The following is a 27,776-nucleotide window of genomic DNA, read 5'->3' as shown; positions in this document are numbered from 1 at the left end:
GTGTATCCGGTGTCTTAAACTCATTTTACTTCCTCCCAGACATAACGACACGGGCAGCCCGAGAAAGAAAACGTAGCTAACTTTTAAAAGCGGCAATCGACAAGAGCTGTTCGGACAGTTCCATATTTTACAACAAAATCGGGGCATGTTGTTCGACGTGACTGAATATTGAAAAATCCGCGAAAAGTAAAGACTGAAACGCGTTGGCCGCTCAAGAAAGTTTGTGCGAGGGCCTGTAAACAACATGTCGTCTGCCTCACAGGCATCATCTAGGCGGCAATGGTGCTATCTCTGCGATCTGCCCAAGATGCCCTGGGCCATGCTCTGGGAATTCAGCGAAGCTGTTTGCCGGGGATGTGTGAACTACGACGGGGCAGACAGAATCGAGCTTCTAATTGAGACGGCCAGGCAGTTGAAGAGCAGCCACGGTGTTTTGGACGGAAGGTCCCCAGGCCCTCAGCAAGGCAAACCCAGCTCAGGTGGGCCAATGGAAGGAGGGAGGCAGCACGCAGAGCGTTTAGACAGGGTTAGGGGGGAGTATGGAGTTTCCCCCCGTCTTCCCAATGGTCTGCACAGAGCTGAGGATGTGAGTATGTCAGAAGGGAGCAGGCAGAGCCCCAACACCAGACGGGCTATGGCTGGGGCCATACCTGCTCTACATGGGACCATACCTCATGCTTTGATAGCCCAGGGGTTAGTGGGGCCCCCTCACGGCTTGTTGGCCCCCGTTCTAGGCACCAGGGCTGGGGGCCAACAGATGGCTGCCTCCTCTGGCCCTATAATGGGTGATGTTAGTAGGCGTCAGGTAGTGTCAGCTATGTCACTGGGAGCTGGTGCCTCTGCTCTGGTGGGTCTGGAAGCAGGCTGGAGGAATGGGGAGGTCATGGCTGAGCTAGCGGAGAGCGCCAGGAGCCGGGCAGAGGGCTGGCCCAACCGCCCCAAAGTGGTACGAGAAGTCCTGGTGACCCTCTGTGGCTGTGCCCCCTTCAGCGTGCGCTTCAGGAAAGACCACAACTTGGTGGGGCGCATCCTCGCTTTCGAAGCCGGGGCCGGGCCCGAGTTTGAGCTGAAGGTGTTTGTGGAGTACCCCAGCGGCTCTGGAATAGTGTTCTCTGGCATCACGGAGCTGGTCAGGCAGATGTTCCGTGACTCTAACAAAGACGCAGGCAAAGCAGTGAACTCTGGGCTGCGCTATGTGGAATACGAGAGGCGGCAGGGCGCTGGGGACTGGCGTGCACTCACTGAGCTCCTGAGCGACGGCGTGCGTTCATTTAAGGAGCCACCGATGCCCGATGTTCTTCCACAGTTGTATGCAGATGGCGGCATGCCAATGGCGCCTGCCGCTCGCTCTGCACCTCCAAAGGGTGCTGCACGGCGACGCAAAGCATCCCCTGGCTCAGAAAACGGAGATAGTGAAGGAAGGCCCATGGGGGATCACCCAGCCAGGGATCCCTGGCCTCGAGGTGCCTATCCAGGCATGGAGCCCCTGGGCTCAGGCATGCCCAACCCCCAGGACGGCCCACCCCGCTCCCACAGCCAGCCCTCACCCATCTCAGCGCTCATGGGAGTGGCCGACAGCCTGAGCTCCAACCAGATGTCCCGAGATGGCCCCGGCATGTCCTCGGCCCACTCCTCCGCATCTGGCCGCCCAACCAGTGGCAGTCCCTCCTCAGCCTCTGCCGCAGTCTCCCAGGCAGTTATGGGCCAAGGGGGGCCAAGCACCACCAGCGTCGGGGAGTCTGGAAGCGGCGCCCTGCTCTGCTGCACCCTTTGCCGAGAGCGTCTGGAGGACACTCATTTTGTCCAGTGTCCATCTGTCCCGCACCACAAATTCTGCTTCCCATGCACGCGTGGCTCCATCCGCAGCCAGGGCAACGGAGGAGAGGTGTACTGCCCCAGCGGCGAGCGCTGCCCTCTGGCTGGATCCACCGTGCCCTGGGCCTTCATGCAGGGAGAGATCTCCACCATCCTTGCCGGAGACGGAGACGTGATGGTAAAGAAGGAGAACGACCCCTGACCCCCAAGTCCTATTGAGGTGAGAGGCTGATGACATCACTCTTTATATTTTTCCATAGATCTATTAGAGTAGTGATTCTGTTGCTAATAAAGATTGTAATTGTCCTCTTTCTCCACAGCGGTTCAAACACTTTAAAAGCACTTCCCTGATCTATCTCACCCGGAAGGTTCATCACATGTGCCTCACAACTGAATCACCACGCAAGCCAGGAGGCAACAGAACAACCTTCTAAACAAGTTCGAGGGCACCAGAATCATTGCTCCAAGAGGGGGGGCCACAAGTCTTTTCTGGGTTGGGCTCATCTGCAGGGGTTAGTAGTAACAATTTAAACAAGAGAATCTGGCACACATTATTCTTCATGTCCAACACAGCAGCAGAGGCTATTCAAGAGGCCTTGTTTTAAAAGCCCAGGATTGAAAGCACAGGTCTGCTCTTCAATATGACAATCTCTCAGCATTTCAGATGTTTCTATATATTATATTAAAAAATAAATGAAAAAAATATTTAGTTGCATACTGTCATACAAGTGAATGATACTGATGTTGAAAGTACATGGGTAGCCAGAACCATGCAATTATTTGGACAGGAAAAATATAATTGTGAAAAAATAAATGGCCAAACCAGTCCTTAAAGTCATGGTTTCAACATTTTATTAACACATACAATGTCTCTCCTATGTATGCTCCTTTATTACATATAGTGTATGTCAAAAATGTGAATTTACTTTCAACGACTATGTAATTTCTACTTTTGATACAATACACATTTATATGTATGAGTTTATAGTGGTAAGAAGACCAAAGACTGCTTTGTGCGCTGTAATTGTATTGTATCTATGTATGCTGTACTTGCTGATAACCTCTGGCATCAAGTCACTCTGTTTCATCTACCACAGAAGTAAGCTCGTTGTTTGTCTGTCTATTGACTTTTCCTGAAATCCTCCCAAATATATGTACGGTTAGATAATTAGCAACACATGCTTCAATGGTTAGCCCACGTACTCAAATGTGATCGAATGGGGTCAACTCTATAATAAATGACAGAACATTCATTGCACTTGTTTTTTTTCTTGCTCCCTTTTTGGTGGTGCAATTGCAGTTCTACCAACTTGTAATGATACGCTTTGTTTACATTTATTGCTGAAAATGGTTCTGTATTTACAGCGCATTCGGAAAGTATTCAGACCATTTCACTTTTTCCAAATGTTAAGTTACAGCCTTATTCTAAAATGGATGAAATAGTTTGTTTCCCTCAATACCCCATAATGACAAAGCAAAAACTTTTTTTTTTAAGTTTTAGCAAAAAAGTAAATACTGATCACATTTAAATAAGTATTCAGTCCGCCAACTCTACTTTGTTGAAGCACCTTTGGCAGCGATTACAGCCTTGAGTCTTCTTGGGTATGACACAAGCTTTGAACACCTGTATTTGGGGAGTTTCTCCCATTCTTTGCAGATCCTCTCAAGCTCAGGTTGGATGTGAAGTATCACTGCATAGCTGTTTTCAGGTTTCCAGAGATGTTTGATCTGGTTCAAGTCTGGGCTCTGGCTGGGCCACTCAAGTACATTGAGACTTGTCCCGAAACCACTCGTGTTTTCTTGGCTGTGTGGTTAGGGTCGTTGTCCTGTTGGAAAGTAAACCGTCGACCCAGTGAGGTCTCTGGAGCAGGTTTTCATCAAGGATCTTACCCTCCAACCTGACTAGTCTCCCAGTCCCTGCCCCTAAAAAAACATCCCCACAGCATGATGCTGCCACCACTATGCTTCACCGTAGGGATGGTGCCAGGTTTCCTCCAGATGTGACGCTTGGCATTTAGGCCAAAGAGTTTAATCTTGGTTTCATCAGACTCTTGATTCTCATGGTCAGTTTTTTGGGTGCCTTTTGGCAAACCCCAACCAGGCTGTCATGTGCCTTTTATTGAGGAGTGGCATCTATCTGGCAACTCCACCATAAAGGCCTGATTGGTGGAGTACTGCAGAGATAGTTGTCCTTCTGGAAGGTTCTCCCATGTCCACAGAAGAACTCTGGAGCTCTGTCAGTGACCATCAGGTTCTTCCTCCCCGACCAAGGCCCCACTCCCCCGATAGCTCAGTTTGGCCAGCTCTAGGAAGAGTCACAGTGGCTGCTTCCATTTAAAACTGCTTCCATTTAAGAATGGAGGCCACTGTGTTCTTGAGGACCTTCCATGCTGCAGAATTTGTTTGGTACCCTTCCCCAGATCTGTGCCGACACAATCCTGTCTTGGAGCTCTATGGACAATTCCTTAGACCTAATGGCTTGGTTTTTGCTCTGACAACTTTGGGGCCTTATATAGACTGGTGTGTGCCTTTCCAAATCATGTTCAATCAATTGAACTTACCACAGGTGGACTCCAATCAAGTTGTAGAAACATCAAGGATGATCAATGGAAAGAGGATGCACCTGAACTCAATTTCAAGTCTCATAACAAAGGATCTGAATACTTTTGTAAATAAGGTATGTTTTTTAAAGAAATTTGCTTAAAAAAAAAACATTTTAGCTTTGTCATTATGGGGTGCGGGTAGATTAATGAGGGGGCAAAAAGTATTTAATCCATTTTAGTATAAGGCTGTAACGTAACAAAATGTAGAAAAAGTCAAGGGGTCTGAATCTTTCCCAAATGCACATTCCAGGAGCAATGCAGCATTTCTCAATTTATAAAAAAAAAAAAAAAAAGTACACAGCTATGATCTAATAGATTGGCACCCTTGCACTTTACAATGGAGTGCAATGGAGCAGAATGTTCTGTTTTCAAAACGTATTGAATGGCTTTGTACCCTGTAAGCACAGGCGAAAAATTACACCGCAAACAAGAATCTCCTGCCTTCAACCAAATTAATTGGAATTCTGAATACTTTTGTCCACACCATTTTGACTTTGTAGTGAAAAATCTTCATTTCAGAATTTTTTTGGGATCCTGCGCAGTTCTTAAATACATGGGTGAACAAAAAGCTTAAAATGTCGAACTTATTGAAGAAATTAAAGTGAATCGTGCAAGGGTGCCAATATATTACAACACAACTGTACTTAGCAATGTGTTGAAGACAAACATATTTCAAACATGACTCTTGCCACCTATATGAGTCAGAGGTTTAGAACTTTCAGATGATACCACAGTAAACCATGTCTACCTGTAAACAAATCACTTGAATGAGGGAAACAGGGTAAAAAGTGCCATGACACATTCAATAAAATGTAAAAAGATCTCACATTTATATGCCTTGTATGCATAGACTGGTATCAAGCATCACAACAACCAATTTCTATTAGAATAAACCTCACCCATAGATTGTACTGTATATGGCAATAATATTTTCACAAACAAAAAGCCTGAAAAACATTGATTTAGTTCATTAGGACCATGTTTATATTCCATTGACAAATATCCAGTGATAATGGTCAACTAGTGGTCAGCCATCAATGCTTTACATTGGAGTCACCCAGCGAACACTCGTAAGGCGCTTCTCCATCCAATGGCCTAGCCCCTCAAAAAGGGCTTCCGGTGTCCCGGAGGGCCTCTTGGGCCCCCTTTAGGGTCTCCCTCTTCACACACTTCCAGTAATTTGTGATGCCACGCTGGGGTTGCACCTGGGGAAATACAGACATCACATAATAAATGTTAAAGATACAATATGCAAATATTGCTCTGCTATAATTCTAATAGTTCGCTTAATTCTAATAGTTTGCCGACAAAACAAGCAGTCATTGTTTATATAATTCATTGTACCATCTAAAATAACTGAAGTATTTTTCCCATAACCAAAAATATTGTATTTTCTGCTGTTTGAAGCTAGTATACAAAACCGAAAGTAAAAGACAAAAAAAAAAAAAAACTTAACAGGGAGCATAGAAATAGTACACATAAAACAGATCTACCGCTTCTTAGACTTGCTTTCCATGCGAATGACAGAACTGAAATGTCTGAATTTGGTCGGGTCGCCCAAAAAGTTACATATTGCAGCTTTAATAAACTTCCCAGAGTGGCTGCATGACCTGATCACCAGGGCCCTATCCTATCAGATAGGATTAAAAGCATAAAAATAGAACGGGAGTCCCCATTCAGGACTGATTGGCAGACCAGTATCCCTTCTTTCTTTTCTCTCCAAAACTCTTGAACGTGCCGTTCTTGGCCAGCTCTCCTGCTATCTCTCTCAGAATGACCTTCTTGATCCAAATCAGTCAGGTTTCAAGACTAGTCATTCAACTGAGACTGCTCTTCTCTGTGTCACGGAGGCGCTCCGCACTGCTAAAGCTAACTCTCTCTCCTCTGCTCTCATCCTTCTAGACCTATCGGCTGCCTTTGATACTGTGAACCATCAGATCCTCCTCTCCACCCTCTCCGAGTTGGGCATCTCCGGCGCGGCCCACGCTTGGATTGCGTCCTACCTGACAGGTCGCTCCTACCAGGTGGCGTGGCGAGAATCTGTCTACGCACCACGTGCTCTCACCACTGGTGTCCCCCAGGGCTCTGTTCTAGGCCCTCTCCTATTCTCGCTATACACCAAGTCACTTGGCTCTGCCATATCCTCACATGGTCTCTCCTATCATTTCTATGCAGACGACACACAATTAATCTTCTCCTTTCCCCCTTCTGGTGGCGACCAGGTGGCGACTCGCATCTCTGGCAGACATATCAGTGTGGATGACGGATCACCACCTCAAGCTGAACCTCGGCAAGACGGAGCTGCTCTTCCTCCCGGGGAAGGACTGCCCGTTCCATGATCTCGCCATCACGGTTGACAACTCCATTGTGTCCTCCTCCCAGAGCGCTAAGAACCTTGGCGTGATCCTGGACAACACCCTGTCGTTCTCAACTAACATCAAGGCGGTGGCCCGTTCCTGTAGGTTCATGCTCTACAACATTCGCAGAGTACGACCCTGCCTCACACAGGAAGCAGCGCAGGTCCTAATCCAGGCACTTGTCATCTCCCGTCTGGATTACTGCAACTCGCTGTTGGCTGGGCTCCCTGCCTGTGCCATTAAACCCCTACAACTCATCCAGAACGCCGCAGCCCGTCTGGTGTTCAACCTTCCCAAGTTCTCTCACGTCACCCCGCTCCTCCGCTCTCTCCACTGGCTTCCAGTTAAAGCTCGCATCCGCTACAAGACCATGGTGCTTGCCTACGGAGCTGTGAAGGGAACGGCACCTCCGTACCTTCAGGCTCTGATCAGGCCCTACACCCAAACAAGGGCACTGCGTTCATCCACCTCTGGCCTGCTCGCCTCCCTACCTCTGAGGAAGTACAGTTCCCGCTCAGCCCAGTCGAAACTGTTCGCTGCTCTGGCACCCCAATGGTGGAACAAACTCCCTCACGACGCCAGGTCAGCGGAGTCAATCACCACCTTCCGGAGACACCTGAAACCCCACCTCTTTAAGGAATACCTAGGATAGGATAAAGTAATCCTTCTAACCCCCCCCCCCCTAAAAGATTTAGATGCACTATTGTAAAGTGGCTGTTCCACTGGATATCATAAGGTGAATGCACCAATTTGTAAGTCGCTCTGGATAAGAGCGTCTGCTAAATGACTTAAATGTAAAATGTAAATGTATGATTCGTCCGTTCTATTTCTATGCATTTAATCCTATCCGATAGGCAAAATCCAGATAACTTTTGACAAACTATGCCCAGGACTAAACAACTTTACTGCACATGTTATTTATTTTTTTACACAATCTCTGCTGCTCCCTCCCTCCCCCTTTTCCTAATTCTCATTTACCTCCGGGATGAACATACAAAAAAATGTGGACGACATGATCGACATCCAAATAGTGATTTAATATTCCTTTCTAAGGTGGGGAGTTACAAGCAGCTATTAACTCCCCACCCCCCCTGTAATTTAGGGTAGGCCTCCGATATGACAGCATATCTAGGACGATTACATCATTGCACAAAGCTTTTTAGTCTGTATTAGGCCCAAATAGATTACATCAATTGATGGGGGAGTTAACAGACAGCATAAAACCACACCCATGCGCTCTAAAATAAAACACGCAGGAAATATTCAAAAGCACAGGTGAAATAAATGTAAAATATATTATTTTAGTTCAGAAATGTGAGGCAGATTGTAAACCATGTTGCTGATAAGACTGGGGTTTTCATAAAGGTGAGTAGCGTGAAGGGATGGGGAGGGAGCAGCAGCTGCGTCAGGTTTTCGGAATGTTTTTTTGTGCTTAAAGTAACATCGCAAATCGATCAGGTCATGCAGCCTCAACTTTATTTGTATAGCACAATTCATACAGAAACCGCAACTCACATCAAAATGATTATTAACGTCAATTGGAGACTTGCATGAAAGTTAGAGTTAAGCATGGGTCTCAAGACCAAATAACGCTATAAAGGACTGCTTCAACTGATAGATAAATGCTCCCTGTACCTTCAAGCCGCGCAGTACTCTGTCTTCCATCACTCCGATAAACTCCTTGTGGCTCAGACAGTTATCGCCGTCCAGGTCAAAGATCTTGAACACAGTGTCCAGCACGTTCTCAGAGAGGTCGTGCCCTGTGGCAATCTTCACAGCTCGCCTAAATTGGACTGCAGAGAATGCAAGGGAAATAAACTATCAGGATAATGTACTTGGCTAACAGGGCAATCAGCAGTTGCTAAGTCTATTATTGGACAAAAAAAGTAATTATGATACGTATCCATGGAAGAATATAACTTAGAAATGTCTCATGAACTGAGTTCAACTGTCGTACCCCAACAGAACCCAAAATAAGCTTGTTTTACACCAATGTTTGTAAACAAAGTAAATGTAAATAAACACTATATTATAGAATAACTATCTTCAAAGTAATGACTCGGGATGGCGGGTTTGATATGAAAGCTTATTTTAGTAATAATACTTGTTCACGTTACATTTACAAACTTTAGATTCTACAGAACAATGAATAATGAGTTGCTAGCGGCGGAAAGGTCAGGATAATCACCTGTCAATTGCACTTAACTAGTGCATTCTCTCTACTTCCTGTCGCAAGGCATTCTGGAACTTGCAGTCAAAAGGCTAATTCAATACTAACCAGTACAAAATATGTATGTAGTTCTCTCAATCTCCAACACACAAATTCTAATACAATTACAAATATCTTTAGATAGAGCTCAATGAATTAACTTAAACATTAACTCTGTAACCCATTAAAGTTACAACATATATAGCCTCAAAACATGGTTAAAATGTTGATATCATGGATGGTCAGTCCTTCTGGATATACATTTGAGTGGTTAAATTTCTCCAGCACCTTCCCTCAGCTTTTTACCGAAACAGGGGCAGGGAGTGCGCTTTGTTACTGTTTCAACTGCTGAATGCTGCTTTAAAGTGATTTGACTGTGTAGAATCAGAATATTTCAGACAAAATGTCCTTCCTAGAAAAAACTATGTAGAATAAGAAAATTACCCATTCCGATAGGTCGGTTGGCTTCACTTATCATTTTCACGGAGAAGGCAAAGTCCTCCAGGTTGTTGGTGAAGAGGCAGAATGCTTTGAACTCATCAAATGTGATGCTCTACAAGAGAAAAGGGACAAATGTCCAAGTCGTACATTGATCAGTCACCCCTTGAGATCCCCCCAAAATGTGTTATATATTTCACTTCTTAGACCTGAAGGTACATTGACATGACTGCATATTATCCCTATCCAAATATTTTGAAATTTAATCCTTCCTTCAATAAAAAGTGACCCCCATTTCTGAATTTGTTGGATTGGGGAAAACAATTGGGTGGTAATTGGCAACCTCGCTTTCACCTATAACAACCCTTACTGATCTGTGATGACCTCAAGGAAACGAGGGTGGATTACTTTCTTTTTTACCTGGCCCGCGGGGATCCTCTTCCTCATGTTCTCCCAGTAGGCCTCGTTGGCTTCCTCGTTGGTGTAGTGCAGCAGCCACTCGGCAAAGTCCTCCCGCCGCATGGTGTCCATACCCTTGGAGAACTGCAGGAACTCCATCTCCTGCACCTCCGCCTGAAGGTCCTCCATGAACCTAGGGGAGAAATCCAGAGTAAAGACACTGAACATGACTAGGTCGGTTCTGGGCCTGTATTCAAAAAGTGTCTAAGAGTAGGAGTGCTGATCTAGGATCGGGTTCCCCATGTCCATATTCATTATGATCTAACAGGCAACAATGATCCTAGATCAACACTTCTACTCTGAAGTCTATTCATACAGTGTCTATACGAAGTATCGAAAACATGATTTTACTAGGATTAGGTATACCTACAAGGAAAAGGTTGGGAGTAGCAATACCGTTTAACACCAATGATACTACATGGTAACCCACAGATATTTTACCTGCAAAATCCCTTGTACTGAAGCTTGTTTTCACCATTCCTGCCAAAGAAGAAGGCCTGCAGTGTAGTGTTCACATCATCCCCCTCTGCGACTGGTTTCTGTTTAGATGACATCAAGTTTCAACACTTCCTGCCTTTTTTATTACTGCAAGCCCCATCGCGCTTGAAATACGAGTAAACAATCATTTTTCTAGCCCCGTACACAACGGTTTACATTTATCGTATAATGAGTTGGCCAGCCTTAGTGCTTTCAATAGGCATTTCCCCAAAGGCCATTCAATGTCATCTATATAAAGTATTCTAAAAAAGTGTTTCCAAAAGTCACATGAGATTTCCACCTTAAAAATAAAAGTTCAGTGTTGACTCACCATGTCTGTGGCACCTTCCTTAGGCACCGTCTCTTTTCTTTTCCCAATGATTTTCTTGAGCTTCATCATAAAACAAAGCAGCAACAATGATTCCTTGCATTATAATAATGCAGATGAAACAGAAGATTAAGCTAAAAACATTTACTACTTGTAAGCTAGCTAAGAAATGCTCTCACATGTTCTCAGAATGCGGGAAACTACTAATTCAGTTAAACTCACTAATAACACATACATACCTCTTACTCATCTGAATTATCCAAGAAATGTCAGCAATAACAGAGAACATTTCATTAGTCAAAAGGTTATCAACTACCCACACTCTAATATTAAAACTGGAAACAGTATGAAAACAGCAAACAGTGAGTGTTTGAGATCGACTACAAAGCGGTTGGACCACACAGAATCACTAATCTACAAATCATCTTGCATCCCAATTACTAATTATTATGTGATCAAGATTAGTGATCCTTGCTTTGCTCACACTGATCCCCTCAAACACACCAAATTATTATCCATGCTGCTCCTCTCTACTTTGTGAGGTGTGGAACTCATCTTCTAAACCAAACCATAATCTAATTGGAGGTGGATAACCCCTTTTAGACATGCAGTGGGTTTTAGGAACACAACAGTGGTCTAACTCTAACCCTTGTGGTTCCCAGTGTTGCCGGTTTTCACACCAGCCTCTGTTCTAAATTAGGGAATCAACTTTTCACTGGTTTTGTACAAAATTGTATAGTCACAGGCATTTTTGTAGCCATGTATGCATACTAGAGGTCGACCGATTAATCGGAATGGCCGATTAAATCGGGCCGATTTCAAGTTTTCATAACAATCGGAAATCGGTATTTTCGGGCGCCGATTTGTCGATTTTAAATGTTTTATTTTTTACACCTTTATTTAATCTTTATTTAACTAGGCAAGTCAGTTAAGAACACATTCTTATTTTCAATGACGGCCTACGGGGCAGAACTACAGATTTTTAACCTTGTCAGCTCGGGGGATCCAATCTTGCATTGATTACAATGCACTCCACGAGGAGCCTGCCTGTTAGCGAATGCAGTAAGCTAAGGTAAGTTGCTAGCTAGCATTAAACTTATCTTATAAAAAACAATCAATCAATGACTGTCATTGCTCCAATGTGTACTTAACCATAAACATCAATACACAAGTATATATTTTTAAACCTGCATATTTAGCTAAAAGAAATCCAGGTTAGCAGGCAATATTAACCAGGTGAAATTGTGTCATTTCTCTTGCGTTCATTGCACGCAGAGTCAGGGTATATGCAACAGTTTGGGCTCTTTGCGAACTAATTTGCCAGAACTTTACGTAATTATGACAACATTGAAGGTTGTGCAATGTAACAGGAATATTTAGACTCATGGATGCCACCCGTTAGATAAAATACGGAACGGAATAAACATTTTGTTTTCGAGGTGATAGTTTCCAGATTAATCAAAGGTATATGGTTTAGAGAGAAATAGTCGACGCGTTATAATTCCTGTAATAACTTGCGGTTGAATTTGAAAGGGGTTCCTTCGTTATTTTACCGTTCATGTCTTCCATAGAGAATGTCTTGATCTACTTCAAATAAGGTCTGTGTTTCGTGCAGGCTTAAACCGCCTCGACGTTTTGATACCCGTGTAAATCTCACTAGGATATGGTAACGTTTGTCAACATATTTTCATAAATCCACTCTACAAATGTTTTTTTATCTTCACTTATATTTAGCCAATATTGATCAGAGTTACCTTGTCCTATGGATATCTACACAGTTATAACATTGGCACGGTGATGTAAGCCTACACGAAACACAGACCTTATTTTAAGTGAATCTAAAAATATCCTATGGAATAAATGAAGGAACCGCTTTTCAGATTTTGCTAGGTGTCATGGGAATTATGACTCGCACTTTGGTTGTCAATTCTTACCATGCCCATTATTAAAATAGGATTTCCTGCATAGAGAAATTAAAGTTTGTTTTCAACATTCATCACAGGTAACTTAAACTCTATTTTTATTCAAACAGTTGAGAGTATTTGTCTCCTAAGCAGACTCTTCAGTATCATTGTCACTTCAGAGCTGTGTGCGTGTGTATTTATGTATTATATTAAGTTAAAATAAGTGTTCATTCTTCATTCAGTATTGTTGCAATTGTCATTATTACAAAAATTTGTGTGTATGATATATATATTTAAAAACGTTTTAATTTTCTTAAATAAAATCGGCCGATTAATCGGTATCGACTTTTTTTTGGTCCTCCAATAATCGGTATCGGTATTGAAAAATCATAATCGGTCGACCTCTAATGCATACTGTATTGTGCTAAAGCCAACTAGCAAATACAGTATGTTTACAAGCTAGTTTCTGTGCCTTGTAAAATGTGATACCTCAGACTGAGAATGAATAGGCCAATGTTTTGACAGAAGGAACCAATTGAGGTGGGAGAAACTAGTGCAGAGGAACAAACATGTGGCACAGACTTAAAGTACTGGCCAAACAGTACCTCCGCGTTAGCATCAAGTGTCCATAGTACTCATTCATTGTAGGAGCGTGTATGTCAAAACCTCCAATTAGGTAATGTCCATGTAAGGGGCAGCAATATTTTGCAGTGTGGATACTTTATATAGATATACAATACATGAGACTGAATACAGAATACTAAAAATACAATTCCATCAATTCCTTGAGAAGCATAAAATAAAACATTTAAAAAGGGGCAATCTGAGATTGCTCCATCCATTTTTAAAATGTAAAATTAATGATATGTAGCTATTGATTCTTGAATATAACTTATAAATTCCTCATGAGCTTAGTTCAAATGTCTAAATCTATCAGAACCCAAAATATAAGCTTGATTTACTCCATTGTTTATAAACAATGCAATTGTAAAATAACACTGTATAGCTTAAAAACATAGTTAAAACTATTATTTTGATCTCATGAATGGTTAGTCCTTGCATCCATAGTCCTGTCCATGAATTTGAGAATGGTTACATTTCTCTAGTCCCACCCCAAAGCAGTTTACCCAAAACTGTGGAGTGGTACTCGTTTGCTGTTTGAACTGCAGATTGGCCCTTTAAGGAACATTTTATAATATAGATTATAAAACATACCTTGAGAAACTCCTTTCTGTCCACATGCTCATTGCCATCAATATCAAGCATTTTGAAAGCTATATGAAATCCTGTGTGTGGCTCTGAAATAACAATGCATTTTCTGTTAGAAATTAACGTCACTAGGTGCTGCTTGGACAGAACAAAGCAGCAACAAGATGAGCGGTTAGTTTTCAATTGCTGTCCACGCCACAAGGTTAACAGCAGGGTCTCCTGAAATAATGATTCAAGCACAACATTGTTGGTGACTGGGCAACATTTTGAATGAGGAAGTTAAGTCGCCAAAACACTACCACATGGGCAGTGTGTTCAGTAAGTACGAAAACAGCAACAAAACTATCAATGGAAAATGAGTGTTCTATTGGACCGTTTGAAGACGTCCTTTTTTGTTTTGTGCCAACTGAACACCACCCAGGTTCAGTCAATGTGTTACAGTAACAGGCTACACAATGTACTATCCTAAACAGGATAGATACCATAATCTAATGTACAATGTCAATAAATGAAGTTAATGTGCAGACAACTGCAGGTCCTGAGAATATCATGGACAACGGACACTCGGCAATCCATAAGGAGCCAGCTCCTGTACAAAAATATTGAGACAATTATGGTTGCGCTGGTCCTCCAAGACATGGTTGTGCCGTGCGTGCAGAAAAGTATATGAGAGCTCACTAATGTGGCACTGCCTGGTCACGTCTTTAGGCTACAGCTGCACTAAACCAGGGTCCTGTTCATTAGGCAAAACTCAACAGAAGAACGTGTTCCAAAACTGAGTGAAACTAGGTGGTACTATATGTACTTGTGTAACAGTGTTGCTTCAGTCCCTCTCCTTGCCCCAACCTGGGCTCGAATATGGGACCCTCTAAACACGTCAACAACTGTCACCCATATGTTGTGCCTCCACTATATGTTTTATTTATTTATTTTTATTTCACCTTTATTTAACCAGGTAGGCAATTTGAGAGCAAGTTCTCATTTACAACTGCGACCTGGCCAAGATAAAGCAAAGCAGTTCGACACATAACACAGTTACACATGCAGTAAAACAAACCCAATAAATAATACTGTAGAAAAATAAGTCTATATACAATGTGAGAAAATGAGGTTAGATAAGGGAGGTAAAGGCAATAAATAGGCCACGGTGGTGAAGTAAATACAATATAGCAATTAAAACACTGGAATGGTAGATTTGACAGTAGATGAGTGTGCAAAGTAGAAATACTGGGGTGCAAAGGAGCAAAATAAATAAATACAGTAGGGGGAGAGGAAGTTGGATGGGCTATTTACAGATGGGCTATGTACAGGTACAGTGATCTGTGAGCTGCTCTGACAGCTGGTGCTTAAAGCTAGTGAGGGAGAAAAGTGTTTCCAGTTCCAGAGATTTGTGTAGTTCGTTCCAGTCATTGGCAGCAGAGAACTGGAAGGAGAGGCAGCCAAAGGAGGAATTTGCTTTGGGGGTGACAAGTGAGATATACCTGCTGGAACGCGTGCTACGGGTGGGTGCAGCTATGGTGACCAGCAAGCAGAGATAAGGAGGGACTTTACCTAGCAGGGTCTTGCAGATGACCTGGAGCCAGTGGGTTTGGCGACGAGTATGAAGCGAGGGCCAGCCAACGAGAGCGTACAGGTCATAGTGGTGGGTAGTATATGGGGCTTTGGTGACAAAACGGATGGCACTGTGATAGACTGCATCCAATTTGTTGAGTAGGGTGTTGGAGGCTATTTTGTAAATGACATCGCCGAAGTCGCGGATCAGTAAGATGGTCAGTTTTACGAGTTTATGTTTGACAGCATGAGTGAAGGATGCTTTGTTGCGAAATAGGAAGCCAATTCTAGATTTTAAATTTGGATTGGAAATGTTTTATGTGAGTCAGGAAGGAGTTTACAGTCTAACCAGACACCTGGTAAGTCCGAATCGTCCAGAGTAGTGATGCTGGACGGGCGTGCAGGTGCGGGCAGCGATCGGTTGAAGAGCATGCATTTAGTTTTACTTGTATTTAAGAGCAGTTGGAGGCCACGGAAGGAGAGTTGTATGGCATTGAAGCTCGTCTGGGGGGTTGTTACCACAGTGTCCAAAGAAGGGCCAGAAGTATACAGAATGGTGTCATCGGCGTAGAGGTGGATCAGAGACTCACCAGCAGCAAGAGCGACATCATTGATATATACAGAGAAAAGAGTCGGCTCAAGAATTGAACCCTGTGGCACCCCCATAGAGACTGCCAGAGGCACGGACAACAGGCCCTCAGATTTGACACACTGAACTCTGTCGGAGAAGTAGTTGGTGAACCAGGCGAGGCAATCATTTGAGAAACCAAGGCTGTTGAGTCTGCCGATGAGGATGTGGTGATTGACAGAGTCGAAAGCCTTGGCCAGGTCAATGAATACGGCTGCACAGTATTGTTTCTTATCGATGGCGGTTAAGTTATCGTTTAGGACCTTGAGCGTGGCTGAGGTGCACCCATGACCAGCTCGGAAACCAGATTGCATAGCGGAGAAGGTACGGTGGGATTCGAAATGGTCGGTGATCTGTTTGTTAACTTGGCTTTTGAAGACCTTAGAAAGGTAGGATAGATATAGGTCTGTAGCAGTTTGGGTCAAGAGTGTCCCCCACTTTGAAGAGGGTGATGACGGCAGCTGCTTTCCAATCTTTGGGAATCTCAGATGACACAAAAGAGAGGTTGAACAGGCTAGTAATAGGGGTTGCAACAATTTCGGCAGATAATTTTAGAAAGGGTCCAGATTGTCTAGCCCGGCTGATTTGTGGGGGTCCAGATTTTGCAGCTCTTTCAGAACATCAGCTGACTGGATTTGGGAGAAGGAAAAATAGGGAAGGTTTGGGCGAGTTGCTGTGGGGGGTGCAGTGCTGTTGACCAGGGTAGGGGTGGCCAGGTGGAAATGTGGAATATGTACTGACATGTACCTGATAGATGCACACACACTACATGTTAATGCATGTAAATTATAAAGAAGGAATGGAGTAAAAACAAACAAAATAGAACTATTGTAAATACTGTGTCCATAATATGTATAAGCTGGAAGTAGAGGCCTAAGCGTTGTTGTTCACTAGCTCACTCTAATTAGGGGAGGTAGGGTTAGAAAGTAATAAAGCAAAAAGATATAAGTACCAGTCAAAAGTTTGGACACACCTACTCAGTCAAGGGTTTTTCTATATTTTGAAGGAGTTCCCACATATGCTGAGCACTGCTTTTCCTTCACTCTGTGGTCCAACTCATCCCAAACCATCTCTAATTGGGTTGAGGTCGGGTGATTGTGGAAGCCAGGTCATCTGATGCAGCACAAATAGCCTTTACACAGCCTGGAGGTGTGTTGGGTCATTGCCCTGTTGAAAAACAAATTACCATCCCACTAAGCGCAAACCAGATGGGATGGCGTATCGCTGCAGAATGCTGTGGTAGCCATGCTGGTTAAGTGTGCCTTGAATTTTAAATAAATCAGTGTCACCAGCAAAGCCCCGCCACAACTCCTGCTTCATGGTGGGAAGCACAAATGCGGAAATCATCCATTCACCTTACTCTTCGTCTCACAAAGACTCGGAGGTTGGAAACAAAAATCTCAAATTTGGACTCAGACAAAAGAACAGACTTCCACTGGTCGAATGTCCATTGCTCGTGTTTCTTTACCCAACCAAGTCTCTTCTTCTTATTGGTGTACTTTAGTAGTGGTTTCTTTGCAGCAAATTAACCATGAAGGCCTGATTCACGCAGTCTCCTCTGAACAGTTGATGTTGAGATGTGTATGTTACTTGAACTCTGTGAAGCATTTACTTGGGCTGCAATCCGAGGTGCAGTTAATTAGTTAACTTATCCTCTGCAGCAGAGGTAACTCTGGGTCTTCCTTTCCTGTGGCGGTCCTCATGAGAGCCAGTTTCATCATAGCGCTTGGTAGTTTTTGCGACTGCACTTGAAGAAACTTTCAAAGTTCTTGAAATTTTCCAGATTGACTGACCTTCATGCCTTAAAATAATGGACTGTCGTTTATCTTTGCTTATTTTAGTTTCTTGCCATAATATGGACTTGGTCTTTTACCAAATAGGGATATCTTCTGTATACCACCCCTACCTTGTCACATCACAACTGATTGGCTCAAATGCATTAAGGAAAGAAACTCCATGGCACACCTGTTAATTGAAATGCATTCCAGGTGACTACCTCATTAAGCTGGTTGAGAGAATGCCAAGAGTGTGCAAAGCTGTCATCAAAGCAAAGGGTGGCTACTTTGAAGAATCTCAAAAAATATATATTTTATAACACCTTTTTGGTTACTACATGATTCCATGTGTTGTTTCATAGTTTTGATGTCTTCACTATTATTCTACAAGAAAATAGTAAAAATAAATAAAAACCCTTGAATGAGTAGATCTCTCTCTCATCCTTGTTTTTGAAAGAAAAGCAAAAAAGTTGTCCATTAAAATAACATCAAATTGATCAGAAATACAGTGCAAACATTGTCAACTAATCTGAAGGCCAGTTTTATTGCTTCTTTAAATCAGAACAACAGTTTTCATCTGTGCTAACATAACATAAGGCTAGACATAAGGCATAGACTTGGATTAGCTAACACAACGTGCCATTGGAAAACAGGAGTGATGGTTGCTGATAATGGGCCTCTGTACGCCTATGTAGATATTCCATAAAAAATATATCTGCCGTTTCCAGCTACAATAGTAATTTACAACATTAACAATGTCTACACTGTATTTCTGATCAATTTTATGTTATTTTAAAAATTGACCACAAAAAAAGGCTTTTCATTCAAAAACAAGGACATGCACTCCTAATCCACACAACCCAGATGACGTAAAATGTGTTGTGTAAGAATTAGAGGATGCCGGTTCCAAATGCATGTCATTGAAAGGGAGGGCTGTTTCCACTGTATGTCATTCTGGGTCTATAACTTACTGGTCAGAATAGTCAACAGGAACAGGTACTCTGTGTAGGATATCAGACCTGCAAGACAAAACATGCCTTCTCCATCACACAAACATTTCAGTGAGTGTTCATTTATCCTGTTTAGATTGACACTCCCACATAGTGATCAAATACATATTTCCTGCCTGAAGTATAACTATCCAGAATATTTTTTACATTGATGAAGCACATAGCACCTGTGAGGCTGTTTGACCATGGCATGAAAACGTACCATCGTCTCCGAAGTTTCTGAACAGACTGTTACCTGCCTGGACCCGTGAGGCAGCATCCAGCATCTTATCCACCTCCTGCAAGTATCATAAATTATACAAGGAGAAACAACCAATAGTCTTCTCTTGCTGTAATGCTCATGTTGATGGCATTGCACGATAGGACTAAAATATAAAACACGTTCTGACAATGAGTTAACCCGATCACAACACTCACCTTTTTGGTTAGAGCTTTCTTTGGTAATTTACCTAATAGCAGATGAAAGAAAAATTATGTAAAGTGCAGTTCTTGCCTGGAACAAAATTCAATACACTTAGAGGGAGCTTGTGTAGCCATTTAATACATCATGAAGTATTCCCTTTTCTACCAGCTAGGCCATTTTACAACACGGACACTTATTTGATACTACTGTACTTACGGTCGACATTCTCCAACATGATTGAGAAGAGGAAATCCCTTGGTGTCATGTAGAGTTCCTTATTGTACGTCATGGAAGCAAACTGGTTGAAGCACATCCGTCTGGCAGACAGCTGGAACACTGGAAGAAACTATAATATGGAAAGAAGCATTAGCACTAAAAGGACAAGGTCTAAAATACAAGGGCAGTGCAAAGCTGAAAATTGGATAAGGTAATGACTATAGAAGAATTGTCAGTACTCCTGACCAACTATTGTGGCACATTGGATGAAGGTCTGTCACTTGTCTAACAGCAATTAGTTAATACATTTTACTTGCTTAAGCTATCAATTTATCAAGGCTACGGATTGCACAATTTCCCCATAGATAGAAAACATAGGTCTAACAACTGGATTGAATACTTTCTTGTGCACTGCTCGGTGTGGTGATGTAAGGGATGCCGATTTAGTAAGAACCGTCTACCTACTATGGATATACAGTGGTGTCCCAAATTATTGACACCCTTGATAAAGATAAACAAAAATTACTGTATAAAATAAATCATTCAAGTTCTGAGCTATATTGTATGCCCCCAAAAAATGGGGAAATTATTTTATACTAATAAAATTGCTCAGAGAAAAAGTAATACTTTTCTTCCCTCAAAAAGGTAGGGGTCAGCGTCAACGAGCAGCGACATCATCTGGTCATCCAAAAACAAGGAAGACATTGGATGAATATAAAAAAGTGATGCATTTAAAAAAATATATATAATAATAATCCACCTCAGCAACAATTATTTGAATAATTCAAATGGATGTTTTGTGCACAAAGTTGATGACTAAAGTGTCTTATTAGGAATTTTCAAATCTGATTTCTGTATGTGACCGTCTATGGAAATTGTGTTTCTGGGCCGGGCGTCAGTTGGTGTGGGCCGGGCATGCAGTACCGAAGCAAAACTGTAGGAGCAGTCAAACCAGTGCTTCTAGACCAGAACCCTGGCCCCTTGGTGTGTGCAGAGTTGGTGATAGCTAACTTACATAAGTCAAGAGAGGACATATGAATAAAATAAATCCCTCGTTATGTCGAGATCACAACTTAACTCATGATCACTACATAACAAAAGTTGTTTAATCGTGATCACGAGAACATTTTGTCGAGATGAGATGAATCCAAAGTACCACGTATTATCCATTAATTTGTCCAGATGCACGAGAAGCACCTCATCAAGGAACCTTGTGACTGCTTTGATTGCAATGCTCTCGCTCACAAGATTCGGCAAGTTAGTGGCATTGTTGCATGCGATTGGCTGTGGTTTTGGGGGTGGCACACAGCCTAGGAGAAAAAGAGATGGCTTACAGGCGTCGTAAAGTGCTTAAATGCCCCACAAGCTCTTAGCTCAAGGTAAGAGGCAATGTGGCTTCCTAACATTCTAATTTATAAACTGATACTGAGCTCCAAAAACACAAATGGAAGCATGATGTTAGCATGAAAGGTACCATCCCTTAGTTTTTTTTTATTGATTGCTACACTATGCGCTGATCCACTGTGGGCTCTGCCATACTTTTAATCAATCTCAGCCATACTTTTAATCAATCATCAATATGTCCACTCCTATATATAGAGTTTATCGTGATCTCAACAAAACAACTTTTATTATGTCATGATCATGAAATAAATAAATTGTGATCAACATGAGATAAATGTTTTATTTATATGTCCTCTCTGGACTTTCATACTAACTAGCTAGTCTCCCTCAGCATAAGGGTTGGCTAATTTAAGCTATTGTGTGTCAGTCGGAGTTATTTAACAGTATATTTAGTGAATGGGCAAGCTAACATGCTGACTAGATCGTGCGTTCGCGCATGTTGATTTTGTCTATCCACACCAGACACGATCATGACACGTAAGTTGAAATATCAAAACGAACTCTGAAGCAACTATATTACAATTATGTTAATCATTTGGGGACAAGTCGAAAAGCATTAAACATTCATGGGAATTTAGCTAGCTAGCTTGCTGTTAGCTAATTTGTCCTGCGATATAAACATTGTGTTGTTATTTTTAATTAATCCACAGATAAAAGGGTAAACCGAGTTTGTTTCTAGTCATCTCCTCCTTCAGGCTTCTTCTTCTTTGGACTTTATATGGCGGTTGGCGACCAACTTTAAGGTGCATTACCACCACCAACTGGGCTGGAGTGTGGACCTCAGTTCAATCACCCACATGGGAATATGTTCCTAAAAACCAATGAGGAGATGGGAGAGGCAGGACTTTTAGCTCGTCAAGCGTCACAAATAGAACCAAGTTATATCTTAGCGCCTGGCTACGCAGATGCTCGTTGACACGCGAAAGCTGTTTGGATGCAATGATTGAATAACATGTATGTTTACATTCATTTTGTAACGTGAGCGGTGGGGTCACCATGTAAGGATGTAAATCACAGGAAGTTGGTGGCACCTTAACTGGGGAGGATGGGCTCGTGGTAATGGCTAGAGCGGAATAGTATCAAATACATTATTTCTATGTATTTGATGCCATTCTATTCGCTCCATTTCAGCCATTATTATGACCCGTCCTCCGATCAGCAGCCTCAACTGATGTTGATATAAGTCACGATAACAGGAAAAGTGTTTATTTCCAGTGAGTGCATTTGCTTGGTTTCGTTTCTGTAGCTAGCTAGCTGAGACCAAAGAGATGAGAACCTTTTTCTGACTGAAGCACACATCTTCTGACAGTGACACAGTGCCCTCCTGTGGACTGAAGCTGAACTTTACAACATATTTAACCTTGTTAAAAATGAGCAATTTAGTGGTAGAACTGACTAAATTAAATTAATCATAGAGGTCTTATAACCTATTCTCTACTTGGCTCATGTCTGTTAGCCTATTGTCTGTTATCCCTTTATAGGCTATGTAACTTTCGGCTAAGCCCCCAATGTCCAAAAGTAGTGGGAAGGAATGGTGGGGTGTGTTGGGGATAGTGGTATATATAAGCAATAAGTCCTGAGGGGGGTGGTATAGGACCAATCTACTACGGCTAAGGGCTGTGGTATATTGGCCATATATCATAGTAGCCTTATTGCTTTTATAAACTGGTTACCAACGTAACTAGAGCAGTAAAAATACTTGTGGTATACGGTCTGATATACCATGGCTGTCAGCCAATCAGCATTTCGGGCTCGAATGCTGATTGGGGCTAGTTTGTTAGCTAGCTTGTCGTTCAGTAGCATTTTGGGCAGATTGCTCACGTTTGAAGTGAAGGGAGTACAGGATTTAGCATATCTCTCGAGGAGGCTAAAACGAGATTGTCTTGGAAAAGTTGAATATTTTCAAAAGGAGTCGGGTAATTGGTTAAGGGAGGAGAATTGGAGGGAAAGAGAGGAGGATGAAAAGACTGAGGGAGGCAGAGTATGGGTTTGAATCTGTTGAAGCTAGCAATAACAAGGGAGAGGGTATGTAGAGGACGATTGGTGTCAAGTACAAATAGAGTAAGCCAGATGACATTTTTGAGTTCTGGAGGTGAAATGGAAGGGGTAGAAGGTGTTGTGAGGAGCTCGGGGCCCGAGCCTTGCATTGCATTGATGGACATGGTTGTGATAAAGATACGTTTGGTCCAGAGGAAGTGTGATTTTTGAAGAGGGTGGTACCAAGCCTTTTGGCTGATCCATGGATGGTTTCAGGTTGGGTGGAAAAGATGGTGAGTGCTGTTGAATCGGTGAAGGTAACCCGAAGCAGACTTGTGATGTTTGTGTTTCTTCCGATCAGAGGGAGCAGGCCCGCCATGCAACGCAACTTGAGGAAAGACCTGTATCTTGCTTTGCACTTAGGTACAGGGCACCATTGAAGGGAGTGATTTCTGGGGTAGCGTTAAGTGTGGAGGTGGAGCAATTTAAGTTTCCTGGTGTTTGTGACGCCTGCCATATGGTGTAAAGTAGATCCGGTGGGGAGCGTGGTGAAACAGTGTGCGTGGTGACAGTCTGTTCTTTTGAGCTTTGATTCAGTCTTTATCTGACAAAGTAATGTTAGGATATACAGTTGAAGTTGAAAGTTTACATACACTTAGGTTGGAGTGATTGAAACTAGTTTTTCAACCACTCCACAAAACTATAGTTTTGGCAAGTCGGTTAGGACATCTACTTTGTGTATGACAAGTCATTTTTTCCAACAATTGTTTACAGACAGATTATTCACTGTATCACAATTCCAGTGGGTCAGAAGTTTACATACACTAAATTAACTGTGCCTTTAAACAGCTTGGAAAATTCCAGAAAATTTCATGGTTTTAGAAGTTTCTGATAGGCTAATTGACATTTGAGCAATTGGAGGAGTACCTGTGGATGTATTTCGAGGCCCACCTTCAAACTCAGTGCCTCTGCTTGACATCATGGGAAAATCCTATATCGACATAACCTGAAAGGCCGCTCAGCAAGGAAGCCACTGCTCCAAAACCGCCATAAAAAAAGCATGACTACAGTTTGCAACTGCACATGGGGACAAAGATCGTACTTTTTGGAGAAATGTCCTCTGGTCTGATGAAACAAAAATAGAACTGTTTGGCCATAATGACCATCGTTATGTTAGGAGGAAAACGGGGGAGGCTTGCAAGCCGAAGAACACAATCCCAACCGTGAAGCACGGGGCTGGCAGCATCATCTTGTGGGGGTGCTTTGCGGCAGGAGGGACTGGTGCACTTCACAAAATAGATGGCATCATGAGGCAGGAAAATTATGTGGATATATTGAAGCAACATCTCAAGACATCAGTCAGGAAGTTAAAGCTTGGTTGCAAATGGGTCTTCCAAATGGACAATGACCCCAAGCATACTCCCAAAGTTGTGGCAAAATGGGTTAAGGACAACAAAGTCAAGGTATTGGAGTGGCCATCACAAAGCCCTGACCTCAATCCTATAGAAAATGTGGGGGCAGAACTGAAAAAGCGTGTGGGAGCTTGGAGGCCGACAAGCCTTACTCAGTTACACCAGCTCTGTCAGGAGGAATGGGACAAAATTCACCCATCTTATTGTGGGAAGCTTGTGGAAGGCTACCCGAAACATTTGACCCAAGTTAAACAACTTAAAGGCAATGCTACCAAATACTAATTGAGTGTATGTAAACTTCTGGTCCACTGGGAATGTGATGAAAGAAATAAAAGCTGAAAGAAATGATCATCTCTACTATTATTCTGACATTTCACATTCTTAAAATAAAGTGGTGATCCTAACTGACATAAAACAGGGGATTTTTACTAGGATTAAATGTCAGGAAATGTGAAAAACTGAGTTGAAATGTATTTGGCTAAGGTGTATGTAAGCTTCCGACTTCAACTGTTGGAGTGATGCTGTTAGAGATTTTGTGACGAATACACTAGTGTTATAGGCATCATGAGCATGTTGCAGCAGTGTGTAGGAGGGAGATTCCAAGATGTGGGAAGTGTGTAGGAGGACATGGGACAGAGGAATGTGTAGTGCCGATGAAAAAAAGCTGTGTGTGTCAACTGTAGGGGTGCCCACATTGCTGGGGATTGGAGGTGTCCAGTGCGAGAGAGACAGGTTGAGGTGGCCAGGGTTAGAGTAGTACAGAAGAAGTAGTATGGTGAGGCAGTGATGAAAGGAGGAGGGTGGCTCAATGGTGAGGGATTCTGAGAGGATCCCTGTGAATAGTAAATCTGTGCAAGAACAGAGGGAGACCAATGAGTGAAATTTAAGTAAGGTTGTCCTCTTAGTGTTCATAGCAATGTTTATCAACTGTACAGCAGAGATGGAACATAAGTCACAGAAAATAGATGCATTCACAGTTGCAGAGAAGTACTTGGAGGTAGTAGAGTTGACTTCAGAAGAGTGTGTTGAGTAGTAGTGTCCTGTCCTCTCAGGTCCTTGTCCTGGGGTAGGATCAGATATGGTTAAAGTAGTGGAATAAGGTGGTGGGTTTTAATGAGTATAGGGTTAGTTGGTAGGGTAATACATATTTTTATTTGTCCCATTTCCCCTTTTGTATCACAATGTGTAATGGATTTATACTATATTTCAGTTGGTGGCGGTAATGCAACATATTGGATGCCAACCGACGGTGAACTCCACCAAATAAGTAGTCGTAGTTTCTAGCTACCTACCATATTTGTACGCAGACTTAAATAGGCTACTTGCAGGGTTGGTTAGGTTACTCTAAATGTAATCCGTTACAGTTAGCTGTCCAAAATTGTAATCAGTAATGTAACTTTTGGATTACCCAAACTCAGTAACGTAATCTGATTCAATTCCATTACTTTTAGATTACTTTCCCTTTAAGAGGCATTAGAAGACAAAAATGTTACCAATTGAATTACATCTATTGCAGGATACATCAATGTTAATGTTTACACTAAATAGCTCTACTGACAAGTGCTATTTACATGTGAAAATGAATGCCATATGCTGCATTTGCTCTAGGCCTATTGTTTACCTTTTTGTTGGTGACACTTTTAAGGGGTGGATCAGCTTTAATATTGCAGATAGATTGTAGCTTCCATCAATGTAATTGTCTGCATCATTTCCAATCCCCCATATATTTTTGGGGGTAAATATATAAAAAATGTTTGGGCACACACACCTTTTAAAAATATATTTTCCTTTATTGTTCCCCACAAACCCTACCATCCCTCCCCTAATTGGAGTAAACTAATAAACAATAACACTTATGCTCCTACTTTCAGCTTATACATTTTACGTACACATTCTATTTTACAATAGTTATATTTTGCTTGTTTTTAGTCCTGACCTTCCTCTATTTCTGATGTCCATCCAGTTTGATTTCTATTTGCAACTGTGCTATTTCACAAAAGTTCTGATATCTTAATATGCAGCTGTTTAAAGGGCAAATCCTGAGATGAAACAACTCTGTTTCGGTAAAGAAAACTGAGGGATGGGCCTGAAGAAATGTAACCACTCTCAGATTAATAAACAGAGCTATGGATGCAAGGATTGACCATCCATGATATTAACATTATAGTTTTAACAATGTTATGAGGCTATAAAGTGTTTGTTTAGACTTACAATGTTTACAAACATTGGTGAAAAACACGCTTATATTTTGGGTTCTCCTGGAGTGTGACAGTTGAACTAAGCTCACGAGGCATTTATAAGTTATATTCTTCAACAATCAATGGAGATATATATATATATAATTGATAAGTCCAAAAATGGATGTAGCAACTACAGATTGTCCTTTTAAGTGTATCACAAGTGTGCCAGTTTGAGCACGTGTCCATTAGGCCTATGGATTTGTTGTATTTATTTATCAGAATTAATTAGATTGAGCAATAAAATACCCACTTGTATTCCATAGGCTAGGTTCGGCACTGTCCACTGGCTTCAATTGATAAGCAGTTTAAGCTTCTTGAATTCAACCATTATTGGGTTCAACAGCCATCCACAACAACCTCAATTCGTAAGGCGCAAATAGCTAATGAGAGCGCAGCAGTATGATTGTGTGCTATGTAAATGTGCTATGTAAATATCAATAATAAGTGATAGGCTACACCACTGCTGCCACCCTTACCTCCATTTATTCGAGTTGGATCATCTTTGTATGCCGACATTAGTCGAACCATTGGAAGACATCGCTTGAACTGTAGCCTGCAAAAGCCTATTCCTGCTCTTTACCCGCGATCCATCAAACACATTTGGTGTGTCATCATTGTGGCCTGACTCGCTCAGGTGGAACAAATTTAAACATGCGCCTTTTTTCAATGCTTATTTGAATGTCATTTAGTAAACAGAGAAGTGTCAAATATTTTTTTGCGCAAACATCCTTTCAGAATTCAAAAGTAATCCTCGAAGTAATCTAGTTTTTCAAAACTATCGGTAATCTGATTACAATATTTTTTAAAGGTAACGGATTAGTTAACATTTTTGTAATCCCTTACATGTAATCCGTTACTCATCAACCCTGACTAACGTTACTTGTTTACTTTAGCCCTATATAGGACTCCGCGAATCGTTCTATGTAGGGCTGTTTACTTGTGTACTGTAATATTCAGTTGTGATAATGGTAGACGAGTGTAGCGAACAAATACTGATTCACCAGGCCCTGACAGGTAGCTAACTAGCAAGAAAATGTCAAACATCGTGGCTGACTAGCTAACTTTAGCTAGCTAACATAGATATCAAACCAGCTAACGTTAGTTACTGCTGCGCCAAATATACGTTACCTTTTCCTCCTCGGCATGAACGGTGAAGGGAAAAAACCTCTTGCTCAGTTCATAGTGATAATATATCAGTCCGCTTCCAATGAGAGACCCCAAAATGCCAGGTCCCAAGGCACGATGCAGCGCTCTGTACGACCAAGATCTCCTCAAAAAGTTTCTCAAAACTCCAGCAGCCCTTCCCCAGCTAGCCATTTTCCATAAACTGTCACACCCACTGGTCAGGTTCCAACATTCTT

The 27,776-nt window shown here is 42.2% G+C and overlaps 2 protein-coding genes across 2 annotated transcripts; one reads left to right on the top strand and one right to left on the bottom strand.

The window, feature by feature from the left end:
* The first annotated feature begins 12 nt into the window (after window positions 1-12).
* Window positions 13-3,068, top strand: LOC129868068 (interferon regulatory factor 2-binding protein 1-like). Its single transcript, XM_055941661.1, has 2 exons — window positions 13-2,035; window positions 2,136-3,068. The coding sequence occupies exon 1, from the start codon at window positions 245-247 to the stop codon at window positions 2,015-2,017; it is 1,773 nt and encodes a 590-aa protein (XP_055797636.1). The 5' UTR covers window positions 13-244; the 3' UTR covers window positions 2,018-2,035; window positions 2,136-3,068.
* Window positions 2,645-27,776, bottom strand: LOC129868069 (calcium uptake protein 2, mitochondrial-like). The gene is made up of 12 exons (XM_055941662.1): window positions 27,544-27,776; window positions 19,383-19,512; window positions 19,181-19,212; window positions 18,966-19,041; window positions 18,725-18,772; window positions 13,806-13,888; window positions 10,690-10,749; window positions 10,323-10,420; window positions 9,843-10,014; window positions 9,429-9,537; window positions 8,411-8,568; window positions 2,645-5,623 (listed from the first exon to the last, which is right to left on the bottom strand). Exons 1-12 carry the CDS (start codon window positions 27,730-27,732, stop codon window positions 5,522-5,524), a joined length of 1,257 nt encoding a protein of 418 aa, XP_055797637.1. The 5' UTR covers window positions 27,733-27,776; the 3' UTR covers window positions 2,645-5,521.

The sequence above is a fragment of the Salvelinus fontinalis genome, chromosome 13 (assembly GCF_029448725.1).
Source record: "Salvelinus fontinalis isolate EN_2023a chromosome 13, ASM2944872v1, whole genome shotgun sequence".
Classification (NCBI taxonomy): domain Eukaryota; kingdom Metazoa; phylum Chordata; class Actinopteri; order Salmoniformes; family Salmonidae; genus Salvelinus; species Salvelinus fontinalis.
Note: the sequence above shows the minus strand (reverse complement) of the source record. Positions and strands in the feature narration are given on the sequence as shown.

Coding starts and splice junctions, on each gene's coding strand:
- LOC129868068 (XM_055941661.1), top strand. CDS start 245: ATGTCGTCTGCCTCACAGGCATCATCTAGGCGGCAATGGTGCTATCTC.
- LOC129868069 (XM_055941662.1), bottom strand. CDS start 27,732: ATGGCTAGCTGGGGAAGGGCTGCTGGAGTTTTGAGAAACTTTTTGAGG. Junction 19,513..27,543: donor TTCATGCCGAGGAGGAAAAG/GTAACGTATATT, acceptor TCCATATTATAG/TTTCTTCCAGTGTTCCAGCT. Junction 5,624..8,410: donor GAGTACTGCGCGGCTTGAAG/GTACAGGGAGCA, acceptor GTATTTCCCCAG/GTGCAACCCCAGCGTGGCAT.